The following is a 13530-nucleotide window of genomic DNA, read 5'->3' as shown; positions in this document are numbered from 1 at the left end:
ACAGTGGAAATCAGTCTCATTGAATGGGCAGCGTGCATGCTAAATTGGTGCCCAAAACTTTCCTCTGTTGCCAGCATTTTCCTCTGCTTTTTTAAGAACCGTAAAAGAGATGTTTTAAGTCAGGCTTTCTCTCTGTAGTGTTTGGCCCTATGGGATCTCCCTGTCCCTCCTCGTTGCTCATGAAATGAGAGACACTCCAAGCACTTCTGGCCACATTTCAAGCCCTTCTGGGTGGCAGATAAGACCCCAGCAGGTCCAGGGGTCAGTCTGAAGTGGCAGACGTGTGATGCTGGTTGTCTGTGCAAGGCCCTGTGGCAGAAACCCAGTCAAAAGGACTTAGGCACTTCAATGAGCACTGCCATGTTTGAAAAAGGAGGGCTGGGCAAAAGGGGAGGGCAGCCAGAAAGGCAATAACGGGTTTGTAGCCTCAGGTTTTGGGAGGATGATTGAGACCTATAGGACAGATACAAAAAATGTGAGTATTTTCAGCAGAATAGCCACAAAAGTGACAGCGAATGGGAAGGCAGCCGCCAAGAAGGTAACAGCAGAGATTTCGCAATTCGCAGAAAGTAGGAGTTACAGATTTTTCCTCCCAGTTTTAAGAAATCTGAATGCAATCGATGTGCATTTTTTTTGTCTCGGACCCAAGAAAAGCTCTGTGTGTGGCTGGATATGGACGGGCTGAGATGAAAATCTCCAGCGTGCTGGTTTCCTGTCCTGGGCAGGAATTTGGGATCTGCCCGCTCCTCAGGTTTTCAGAGCAGATTCCTAAGAGTCCCACCGCTGTGAGCCAGGATGCCTAAGGATTTCCCTGCTCTTTGCCCTGATCCTGCAAATGATAAGAAATCACAAGCCAGACTATTGGTGCGACCAGGTTATTTGCAGGCTGGGCCCTAGGTATTAGCGCTGTCTTTTCAAATCCGTCCGTAAAAAGCTGGGGAAGGAAATGACGCAGCGGGGTCCTAGGTCTTCCCTGGGCTCCGTTTCCCATAGTTTTTCCCATTTGGCCTCTAAACCCTGCAAGCAATACAGCTCCCAGCCTTTCCCCTGAGAAAAAAATTGCACAGTTGGCCAGACCGCCCCCCCAGCGAATGCTCTTTGCCGTCGGCCGAAACATCCTTGGGAAGAATAAATCAGTAGCAAAGCTCCTACTGACTTTGCAGGGAGTGGGATAAAACCAATATAGGCATCTAGGAACTTGGAAATACTTGGTGAGCATGAGGAGGGATTTTTTTTTTTTCATTCTGCATTGTACCCACCCCTGCTCCTTTTCCCCAGTGTACGTCTTCTCCGTTCAGAGCAGTTCACTTCAGGTGGCGTCCCTCTACTCCCACGTTGCCCCTATTAGATATGCCCCCAACCCTGAGCTAAATAACACCTTGCGCTCGGATCGAGCAAGGCATCGCCCCTCCTGCTATTGAAGCAAAGGACAAGTAAGGAGACTGATTCTCTCTCCCATTTCTTTTCTTTCCCTCTAGGACATATAACCTAACTTTCCTGCATCCGTATTATCAGCCGGACGACGGAGAGGATAATCCATTCATCTGCTCGTCCCATCGGGATAACGGCATGCAGAAATGCTCCAATATCCCAAACTTGAAGCATCTCAAAGTGGAGTGCACCTTGAGCATGGACCCCTACACCCCAAATTTGTATAACCCAGATTTCAGCAACAGAAATGCCTGCATAAACTGGAACCAATATTACAACGTATGCATGGCAGGGGATGTGAACCCACATAATGGAGCTATTAATTTTGATAATATTGGCTATGCCTGGATAGCTATTTTTCAGGTAGGATTTTCCAACAGTTTTCTTTCCTTGTTGCTTGGAGGGTTTTCAGCAGATGTTTTAGCTGCAAAATAGATTTTGCCTGCAATAGCCTGCAGTCGGTAAATAGAGGGGGCCCATCAAGTAAATGAACCAAAGACTAACCCGTCTGCTATTTGGAAAGAGGCAAATGATGCCATTTTTTTTTTCAGTGCATTTTAAGAAAGAGGAGTAGGTTTCCGATTGTAGAGGGTTGTTTTTTTGGTTTTTTTAATCTAGCAAACAGAGGTGTTATGTGATACAGTGGCTGGAAGCCAAAGCTGGATGCAAAGCATGCGTTTTTGAGGGCTTGGGGTCATTTACCACTGGAATAGTTTGGCAGGCTCTTCATCGCTTGACGGGACGTCAGTCAGAAACATATGCTCCCTCTCAGCCACAGGATAAGGGCTCAATCTCCAAATTACAGGGTGGGGAGGGCAGGGGGGGTCATAACACATGAGCTCAGATGACCTTCTGGCTCTAATATCTATGGGAAGCTGCATGTTCAGAGGCTGGGCCTGATTTCCCATCATCCTGCCCCGTCTGCAGTCCTCTGCCCCGGCCTGAAGTGCTCTTCATCCACTTCACATCAGGTAAAAGGCTGCGAGTGTAGAGCAGACAATCAAGCCCTTTCTAGCTCGGAGCAGTGGTCCTCATCCTCTTTAGACCCCAGGTCCCCCTTGGAAAATGCCCCTTATAGCTATTACTCATTTGTTGACTACAAAAAAAAATAATAGAGCAATTCTTTTATTGTAAAAAACTCAGAAAGACCACAACCAGGTCAGACTGTTTTCCTTTTTTTGCAGTCTCTGGGTTTATCTTATGAATACTGATTGCCTACTTCATTGTGTGGCAACCCCTGAAAGGAGTTCAAGGCACGCCGCAGCATCACAGTTGAGAATCAGTGCTCTGAAGTCATATGTATGGTCATAAGGCCATTATTTCTCAGAAACAACCTACACAGCAATGGTCTATAAATCAGTTTTCACTTGCAATCCCTACCTTTGGCTGTTTCAGAACAAGGCTGTGCATAGGTGCTCTTATTCCAAATTAGCACCTGTGCTGATTTAGTTGTATTGGCACATGCTTCTCTCCATAAATGAGAAATCAATTGCCTTTCTGGCATGAGTTTCAGTGAGGATAGGTCCAAAAGACGATGAGCCTGATGAATAAGGTTAGGATCTGGATGATGTTTTTTCCACCAGACCTGTGTTAAAGGTGCAGGAGGAGCAAAGGGCTTTTCTGTGTCCACAAGGTGCATTGGCTTCACTTAAACCAGTACAGCATTGTTTCTGGACATATGGATCGAGTTTACCTGGCTTACAGGTACGAGGCCAACTTACAGGGGGGGAAAAAAAAGACTGTAAACTGATTTAAGACTGTCCGTGGGCAAAATTGCACCAGCTCAAATTGGTCCAATTTCAGAATCCTCCCTGTGGTTTGTCTGCACAGAGAACATGAGGAAAGCAAAGTGAACTGCTTTATAAAAGGGGCTGGTTGCACTATCTGACTCTTAGTCAGAACTAAAATGAAAATCCCAAACTGAATGAAGTTGCATCAGGTGAAGGCTCCTTTAAGATTGTCTGCACCGAGATTTAATCCGGTTTAACTAATCGGATTTAAATTCACACCATCGGTTGATTTGCCTTCACTTTCCCTGTGTGCCCCAGTATGGACGGTCCCCTAATTAAACTGGGATTGATCCCTTCTGACTAGCAGAATTGCTTCTGATGCCAGCAACCAGGACTTCTTGGAGGATTTATGTCCAGGGCTCATCTGCCCAGCCGGAGCATGTCATAGAGTATCATGGTGTGTCCTTAACTTGTGCAGTAAAACCTCACCAGGACAAAGCAGAGCATTTGCAATACAACTTAGCAGGTCAGAGCAAAGACCAGACTTTCACTCGGGCCTTGACCCACTCACTAACTGATTTAAGACTGTCCGTGGGCAAAATTGCACCAGATCAAATTGGTCCAATTTCAGAAACCAACAATAAAAGCAACAAACTGCTTTTTCCCCACTTGGTTTTTATCTTGTGTTAGTTGCTGCGTGATAGCTCACCCACGAAAAGACTGCCCCGCTTTTCCCTAATAAGACAATCCCATGCAGCTAAGTTGCTCTCACCTCCTAGCCCAAAAGCCCCCAGAGCTGTAGCAGGGAAATCTCCATTCTTCTTAAGGACTTGACTTCTCGGTTTTGTTCCCCATCACTGGAGGTAGCATGTTGGGCATAGCTAATTATAATATATTATACGGGTGTGCAGGGGACGGGAGCTCATGCATATGTATTGCTGCAGTGATACGATCTTGTGATGTCATGGTGAGGTTTAGGGAGATGCCACAAGATGGGTATGCGGTTTATTTGCATTTGCAACTGCGTGGGACGCCGTGGCTTAGCGAATGACATGAGGAGCTGTTGAAGAGGGAAGAGGTGTGCCTGGCTGGATGGAGAACTGGTGTTAGATCCCTCTTGGCGAGCTGTATTGCAGAGTTTGAGTTTCATCACATGATCTGGTCCTTCCTCTCCCCCCCACTTATGCCCTTCAGTTCCTCTCATCAGCACCTTTCCATTCCTGTCTAGCTTATTTGTCTTTTCCTATTTGATTCCCTTTTAATTTAGTTAATTGCCAATAATTACCTGTTCGCATTTCTAAGCCATGTGATTGCCTGTTCAACATCCCTGTCTATTCTTGTAGGCAGACAGGGTTCTTTTGGGTAAATCTGATATCTTTTTATTAGACCCACTCAAATAGATGGGAAAAAAGTCTTCTATAATCTGAGAGCAGTAAGGAGCCTAGCTCCCAAAGAAAATAGCCTGCTGCATGTAGTTTGTTGGCTCTCAAATGCTGGCCTCGTGTCCTGGCTTGAATTACATTACTGCTGGTATTGGTGTCTCTAAAAAAAAAAAAACCCATCCAGAATGGGTCAGATGGGGCCCAGGCATCCACTATTTTCCATTTTGCAAACTACTTGGGTACCTGAATGTGTCAAGAGAAGAGCAGCCTGGTTGATTTTTTTTTTCTTTTAATATTCCTAATGGGCGGCGTGCGCTGCATGGGAGAAGGGAAATACAAATCAGGCTGGTAGGCAGATCGGAGAATGTCATCCCATTAGGCAGCATCCTTCTCTCTGCTGTTGGGTCTACACTTCGGCCGAGCCGGAATGACCTCTCAGAGCCTTACGCCGCTCGGCCGCGACATCGTTACGGAGGAAGGACGGGGACGGATTCACTGCAGATTCTCCATGCTAGTCCGTGCTGCCTTTTAACCTCCGGGGAATTTTTGGTGGACCGCAATTCATGCGTTCCACCCTGTTTCCCGTGCAGACGCTAGCCCAGATGCACGGGAGAAATGTGTCCCAGGAAGAAAACATTTCCTAGCGCAGAGCACTTCCAAGGTTTGCGGCGAGTCCTCTGGGAACGGCAGAGGTCTAGCGAAGTCTGGTATTGAATAGATAGATCATTGTGACATCCCGCGTTCAGATACCGAGAGGTTTGTGTTTAGTTTTAATAATGCTGCTCGGGCCGTCAGAATACTAAAATGCACTTCCAGCTGACACTCTTCTCCTGTCCACATCCCTCGAATGCTTTGATAGCTGGCTTTCACAAATGGAGAGCATGACGGCAGATAAAGGGGTAGCTTAGGAGTCAAGGCTTTGGCTGAAAAGCGATGCTAGAATACGGGGAGTATAAAGTGTTACCAAAGGCATTAAGTACCGAGCAAGAACAATTTCTGGGAAATAGAGAGCATTTAATAACGAGAGCTATCGAGCTGCGTTCTCATTAGATTTCACAAGCTAAGCAGGGTGGGCCAGGTCAGCATTTAGACGAGACCTCCAAGGAAATCAGGCAGGAAGTCTGGTTGGTGATGTCCAGAGGCTATCTGGACTTCTTTGTTCCAGATAAGGGGTAGGAGTCAGGCTGTGGCTAGACTTGTTGTCTTTTGGATATGACAGATCCAAGGTCCTCATCCGTTCTGGCCAGTAATCACCCCGTGGTGCTTTTGGCAAGAAGCATACAGGAGGTCTCCAGCTTGACAAGACTCCTTTGGGGTCTTGGACTCCTTTATTATTCTAAGCTGCGTAGTCGAAGGTTGCAAAGCTGCTGTGCTGCGTCCTAGGGGTGGCTGCATTGTCGGGGTTGAACCCCTGGACACTTGAAGAAATGGTTGCGAGTGATACGGTCGGTCTAGTGGTTTTCCACGGAAGATTTCAGCGTTGTGGGAATTGCATTACCGGGAAGCCCTACTGCAGGCTGGTCATAAGACCATAAGCAGTGCCATACAGGTCAGCCCAAGGCCCAGTACTGTGTCTGCAGCAGTGGCAGGGGCGGGAGGGTCAGAGCAGTCGTCAGCAAGTGTTTTAGGTCCGAGACGAGCGCTAGGACCCAGCCACCGCCTCCACGTTACAAGGAGAGCGTCCCACCGTGGCAGCACGGGACAGCGACTGCTGCCGAAGCCCCGTGTCCGTGGGCCAGACCTGGCCCCCGGGACATAGTTTGCTGAGCCCAGCTTTAGAAGGAGACCCTATGAATGAGGCATATCTGGAGTGATCTGGCATTTCCCATCATCGGTTTGGAGGTGCCAGAGGGTACGTCCCGGGCTGTTCTGTTTAATAGTCATTAATACATTATCATCCGTGAATCTATCATCTATCACCCGTGAATTGTCCTAGTCCGTTTTTTACCCGGCCTGCCTCTACAGCCTCCTGGGGTAACAAGCTAGCTACAGGATTTCTCAGCCTATATGTCAACACAGTGTCTAAATCGACCCCATTTTTCTGATCCCAAAAGTTAGGAATTTTTATATATATAAGGTGACCTAACTTTTGTGTATATAAGGTGACGTAACTTTTGGGATCAGAAATATGGGGTCGACTTATACTGGTGCCTGTGGGCCGGGCACCCGAGGAGCGGTGCCGGGCTCAGCACTCAACAGTGCCGCTCGCCACAGATGAAGCCAAGGCACAGCCCAGGCAGAGCTGCTCGCAGGGGATGGGGCCGCGCCAGCCGAGCCTGACCCCATCCCCTGCGAGCGGCGCCAGGCCCCCAGGCCCCGGGCCTGGCCCCGTCTGCTGTGAGCAGCGCTGCCAAGCGCCGAGCCCAGCCACGCCAGCTGAGCACCGCTTCCCGGGGATGGTGATACAGCGTATAAGTTAAGGTTGAATTTTAAGAGTTAAAAATTGGGCTTCCAAACTCCATTTATACATCGTGAAATGCATTACGTGTCGCATAAAAAAGTTTGCGGTCCATCAGTCCATGCATGAGACCGCCTAGTCGGTGTGATGGGCCCCGGCTCTTCTCCCTCCCGGAGCACCGCTTTCCGATGGGGCTGCCGAAGCCTAGAAGCACAAACCCGCTTGTAGGCACAACACCCCCTTCGTGAAGCCCGACTTCCTGATGTGAGGAGTGCTCACAGCTCCCTTTGAAGTCAGACAGCCCGGTGAACAGCCCAGCAGCACCTCCGAAAGCCAAGCCCCCTATTAAGCTGCCTAAATATGGATCCAGGTGCCTCGCTTTAGGCAGCAGTGTTGGGTGGATTTTTTTTTTTTTTTGCCTTTTTTTGGCCATCTGGTATTAATTGCAGGCTTGGAAGTTACTTGGCACATGGCGCTGGAGTCTCCCTAACAAAGTGAAAACAATGCTCCATCCCAGGCAGAGCTGTAAGGCAGAGGCTGCAGCCAGGAGCCCCAGATAATAAAATCATTAAGGAAATACTAACGACCATGGCCACATCCATGTGTGCAGGAGAGGATAATAATTCCTTATGTAATCCTGCAAAATGATTCATGTTTTGATTCCCTTCATTTGTTGTGTAATAGGCTAATTCATGTATGTATTTGTTACGAAGGCACGTTCAATGACGAATTATGTGAACTAATTATCTTATTACAGAATAAATGAAAGGAGATGGAACCTAAATTAACTGTGAGGTTTGGCATGATATTAAGATCCCTTTATTGCACATGAATTTCACGAGCAACAATAAGAGCAGTAATTATGGGTATTGTTGTCATGCTACAAATGATGAATTACGCACCTAACCAAAGCCTAATTTAATCTGAATTACTGACACCATTTCACCAGGCAACCCAAACACTGCCACCTTCGAAACCAGAAATTACAGTACAGAAGGGCCCGAGCTAAAGTTGGAGCGTAGCTAAGAGTTACCGTGCAGGGAAAGGAAGGGCGATGGAGGTGGGTTTGAAACATCGAAACAGTTACTGGTGTCCTTTTGTTTTCCATCATGACCAGGGATCCTGGTTTTCTCTGATTTGGAAAAAATCCCCAATTTTCAGTTATAAAAAAAGTAATGCCAGATCTACATTTCCCTTGATTTAAAACAAAACATCTTATGTGTGTGTGTGTGTGCGCGCATATATGTGTGTGTGTATATTATGTGAGTATATATGTATGTATGTGTATCTGTGTGTGTATATAGATAGATAGATAGAGATATATGTATGTGTGTGTGTATATATATTTATGTGTGTGTGTATATGTATGATGTTTCATCTTAATCAAGGAATCTATACACACACACACATATATGTATGTATGTATATATGTGTGTGTGTGAATATATATATATTATTGGTGTTTCATTTAAATCACAGAAAAATGTGGATTTGGGTTTATTTTTATTTAACCAAAAATTGGGGATTTTTTTAAATCAGAGAAAACCAGGATCCCTGGTCATGACATATATAGGCAAGATCCGCAATACACCCGGCACTAAATTAACCAGGCATTTGTTCAAGTGACACTGATCCTAATAGGAAGCAAGAACAGAGCGTATGGGACAGCTTGTTCCCATGTGTCTGGCAATCCCTGGGTAAACTTTGAACGTATGTTATAGAAATGTAGTTCTATATAGGAAGGGAGAGCTGTCTAGCAGTTAGGAAAGGGAGCCGGGAAGCTGTTCATTCTCTCTTGTATCTGACTTTGGATGTGCCCCTTTGCAGCTCCTGAGCTCTCTACTTGTTATGTTCCACCCCAGAAGTGGCTGCATTTCAGACCTGGGAGAAGTGCACGTTCCACTTAAGGATCCTCCTGGTTGAAAGGCTTCAGGAAAATAAATCAAACGATAAGGTTTTGGATGCAGCCCTCAAACTTTGTGAGCGTTTTGGTTTCATGCCCATTTGAAAAAAAAACAAAAAAAACCAAATTGCAAGTTGCTTCCACAAGCCGTTGCGCTCAAAACACGTCGCGGCTGACAAGTTAATCAAGTCTTATAAGCAACACATCTCTGGCCCCTCATCAGAAGGCTGCAGAGAGGGAAGTCTCCGGGGAGGCTGTTTTATACAACAGCAGCCCCCATGCTGCTGTCAGCATAAAGCATGGTTGTGTTCAAGAGAGCTGAAGGCAGCTTTGGCAAGCGAGCCGCGTGACATGAATGCCCATGAAAGGAAAAGCAGAATCACCTTCCCAGAGAAAAATGCCTCCAATACTGAGTGGTATTAAAGGAGCTGTCAGCAGCGACAAGGGTTCTCGGTGTTATCTTGATAGCTCGCCTAGACGGGGAACTTTTCACTGCGTCTGGCCACGCCGCAGCCAGCACACGTTACGGCAAGAAAGGTGGGAACGATGAACGCGGCCCATAAATATCGCCCCGCTCGGGCAAACGCACGTTGCAAAAGAAACCTGGGTGGAGAGGATAAAAATGGGATGCTGGCTGCACCCCATTCGTTCCTGTGCGGAGGAGACCACCCTGAATGAAATACCCAGGCAGGGGGGAAATCGGTTTGAAGGGCAAAGGCAGTGGTGGCCTTAGGGTTGTTGGGGCCCTGGCCAGGAGAGTCGTCCGGGGCCCCTTAGAAGTGTGTACTCACTGTTACCCCACCACAGTTGCATCGTGGATCTTTTTAATAGTCTTTGGGGGAATTAGATAAATAGTTGAGTGTTAAAATGCAAATACTTAGAACCACTTCCTTGCAAAAACTTCACACCCCCAAAAAATTGGGTCCCCTAGAGTGTGGGGCCCAGTTTGCTCTCCCCTAAGGCTGCTACTGGGTAAGGGAAAATCAGGCAACTTGGCCCCTTCTCGTATAACCTTTCATGTCTAAAACTCTTGGTTCAAAGGTGATACCTGTTATTAGACCAACTAGAAGCCATCTCCAAGCACTGTGCAATCATGAAATGAGCCACCACGTGCGCCTTGTGGGGTAGGTGTTGTTATAGCCATGTTATGCCTGGGGGAAACCGAGGCCTGGGAAGACTTAATGACATGATTTTGACTCTCAGCTTCCAGGGAGCGTAGACAGCATTGGACCTTTGCAAATCAAGCAGTAAGTCACTTGCTAGGTCCCGAGGCGAGCCAGCAGCGCCGTACAGAGTGGGACCTCAAAGCCCGGTCACCCGGTGCCTGCGCTGACCCATGAAGCTACACTCCCTGCCATGGATGTCTGTAGGATAAAGTGCCTCCATCTCTTGATGAAGCCCAGCCAGAACAGAAAGCAACGGATGTCAGGAGCTGAATGCAATGAAGGCCCATGCGCTGCCAAATCCTGCTCCTCCTGACATGGAGGACTCGGGTTGTGGACTGCAGCCGGGGCGAGGACCGCTGGCCTGTAGAGTTCGGGGCAGGGGGGAGCTTTTCTCCTCTTCAGCCAGCTGCCCAGGGTGCATTTCTCTGCTGCGTGGCTGCTGCCTTTCTCACTGAGCCAGCTAGCTACTTCAGGCACGCTCCCAGCACGCTGGCACGGGGCCCAAGCAAGTGCGACAGCAGAAGGCAGCCAAGGCCTCTTTTCCGAGCCAGAGTCTGATGTTACATTCCCCCTCCTGAAATCCCCACGCTGTTTTCAAGTGGAGACGTGCCTCCTTCCCTCCACCTTGTCTAGAAAGCTCCTGGGATGGTTCATGTGGTCCCGCAGTCTGAAGAATTAATTGTCCTCCAAGCCCTGATTAGGGGGAGAGCAAGGGATGCAATTCAGCTCGGGTTTGCAAATGAGCCGTCCTGCAGTCTCCATCCTTGAAGGTTTTGAAGACCCGGGTAGACAAAGCCTTGGCTGGGATGATATAGTTGGGGCTGGTCCTGCTTGGAGCAGGGGGTTGGACTAGATGCGACCTCCTGAGGTCCCTTCAACCTGAATTTGCTACGATAGTATGGGTAGGTAGCATTTGGGGCAGTGTATTTACATGGATCAGCCCAGAGGATTCAGAACCCAGGTGGGGCAGACTTGTCACCTCCCCAAATCAGTGGCTTGGGTGGGGATTTTGTTGGCTTTGTTGTCAAGGCTGTCGCTGTCCTTTGATTTGAGAGGCACCCGCCAACCCCATCAAAGCCCCTGCTAGTACTGATTTAAAACATCCCTTCCCCTTGCCTGGCCGTTCTCACGTGCTGGGATTGAAACGGCATCACCCCATCCCTGTCAAAGGCAAAAGGTGCCAAGGCTGCAGTGCCAATAATCTGCTATAAACACATGCGAGAGAATCCAAGAGTCCTTTGTGCTGGTCTACGCTCATGATTTTCAGCCTAGGTCGGGTCTTTTCCAAGGGCGTGCCATGCGAAGTGCTGAATACTGCCCTTCTTGGAAGCGATAAAGGCCACGTGAGAATCTGCCGGCTTTACGTGACGGCCAGGGTGATTCTGCACGCGTTCCCATCCCGGCGATCTTCCTCCCTGTTTGCAGAGCTGTCACTGAAATTAGTATAAACAGGGATCTTTTTTTGGCAGGTTTGCCGCTGTGACGGTCGGTGTTAAATGTCAGGATGCTTTGACTGAGTTCCTTGCAGCAAGATTGAGCTATAGTGCTTGCCCAAGGTGTCAAATGCCTGTCATTTCCAGTGCACAGGAAGCATGCGAGATTCTCCTAACGTAGCCTGTCTGTCTGTCTCCACTTTTGCACTTTCATCTCTCTCTAGCTGTGTCATGGAGGGAGCTGACAAGAAGAGTCATTTAAGCTGGAAAAGTCAAAAGGCCAAAAGCTCCGATCGGTGACCGAGGGTGGCAGCTTGCAACACGCACATTCGCAGGCCGGGGTTTCCCAAACTGGCCGGCAATACCTGAGATGATCTGAAGTCCCCATATTTTCCAAATGCGCTGAGCAAAATTATCTGACTATTTTATTCACTGAAAGCTGCAGATCCAAGGTCAACTGACTTTCTTTGTAAATCCCAGCTGAACCTGGTCAGTGGTTTTAGCCAAAAACAATAAAAAGGGGGCAGGAGGAGTCTATATGTTTCATTTCAGAGCAACTTTTCCATCGAAATGATGCTATGCTGCTAAATTTCAGCTTAATTTGTGCTTTTTTATTTTTCCATGTAGGTGAAATGAACGATTTCATTCCGTCTGGGTTTGGTGGGGGAGGGGGATTGCTTGTTTTGATGAGAAATGTGAAAAGCACATTTTTCCCAGCAGCTCCAAATGAAATTGTATTCCGTTTTTTTCCCCATGGCCCAGCAAACTAAAAAAAAAAAAAAAAAAAAAATTATTTGAACAGCACTAGTGCTGGGCACCAGGCATCTAAGAAACAAGTCCTTTAAAACACCCGTGGCTGGACTCCCCAAATCACTAGTCACTTCTAAAAATGTTAGCCAAGAGATACAGCTTGGTTCACTTAGACTGACCTCTGGCCTGCCACAAGCCTAGTAACCTGTGGGATGACACAGATGGGGTCCAGAGCCCAGATGTGGACACTGTGAGTCCTGTTGCTTTTGGAGGCTTCTGCCCCAAACACTCAAAGTCTCTTAAATTTGGGGGAGAGAGAAGTGCAGTAAGACCCAGTTTGTATTTGGCAACTCTCTTCCTAGTGGGCTCCCTCCGCAGTGGAGGCGAGAGCTTCTGGCTTTCTCAGCCCTTGAAGATCTGGCATGGCCTGGGAAAACAGCAATGCAGCCAGGAGTCAAAGCCATTGGGGTGATAAGAGGCCACTGTCCCCTTGGGGGCATCAAAAAAAGTTGAATATTGGGAGCAAGGAGAGGGTTCTTCTAACCTTAACTTTTGGAGAGCCCAAAACATGCAACATACCTCGCAGAGCCTGTTTTATGTAGCCCTCCCAGACACAGTTCAGTGCCATTAAGATCACCATTTTGTGGCTCGGCAGAGGTTCGGTGCCATACCCTTGCCCTCCATGTGTGTTTTCAGGTTCTTTGTGCTTTTGTGGTCAACTTTTAGGTGTCCTGAGCAAATGGATCCAGTCCAAGGAACTGGATCCTCATTCTGATCCGTTGTGATGAGCATCCATTGGACTTGCTCTCTGTTCTGAAGTCGCAGTGGATGCATCTACACATGCACTTTACTGTGGAGTAGACTAATTAGCTCTACAGTAAAGCGCCACCGTCTACATGTGCACTGACATTAGCGTGCAGTAAATTAACTCCCCCGTAAGAGAGTGCTGTTGGGGACAGTAGCGTGTTACCGCAGAGTCATTACGTGCAATTAAACGCATGCGTAGACAACGATTGTGGCTGTGCATAGTCCCCAGTCAGCCCAGCCAGCCGGGGGCCAGACTCCTGCCCGATTCTCGTGCGCCAGCCAGCCCTTCGGCCACCCAATGCTGCCGCCCGTGGCCCCTGCCAACCCAAGGTTGCTCTGCCCTGGCTCAAATTGCTGCTCTCCTAAGTGCACGTGTAGACACTGCACCCAGGAGCAGTTTTCTTTAGCTCAAAGTACCCTGGAATTTATCTCTGTGCATTAAGTGCACATGTAGGTAGACCCAGCATCTGATAAACACACACGGCTCTGCCTTAGGGTCAGCTCCTACTGCCATTGCGCAGCAGAACCAG

General features: G+C 48.1%; 1 protein-coding gene across 3 annotated transcripts in view; it reads left to right on the top strand.

The window, feature by feature from the left end:
* Window positions 1-13530, top strand: part of CACNA1H (calcium voltage-gated channel subunit alpha1 H) — a 189303-nt gene that overhangs the window by 35797 nt on the left and 139976 nt on the right. For all 3 annotated transcript variants that reach the window (XM_090024755.1, XM_090024756.1, XM_090024754.1), the window contains exon 5: window positions 1479-1794. In XM_090024755.1, the coding sequence (XP_089880881.1) occupies window positions 1479-1794 (316 nt within the window). The remainder of the gene's footprint in view (window positions 1-1478; window positions 1795-13530) is intronic.

The sequence above is a fragment of the Crocodylus siamensis genome, chromosome 12 (assembly GCF_052110815.1).
Source record: "Crocodylus siamensis isolate JL-2025a chromosome 12, ASM5211081v1, whole genome shotgun sequence".
NCBI lineage: Eukaryota > Metazoa > Chordata > Crocodylia > Crocodylidae > Crocodylus > Crocodylus siamensis.
The sequence above is the reverse complement of the archived record's forward strand: the minus strand, read 5'-3'. Positions and strand labels throughout refer to the sequence as shown.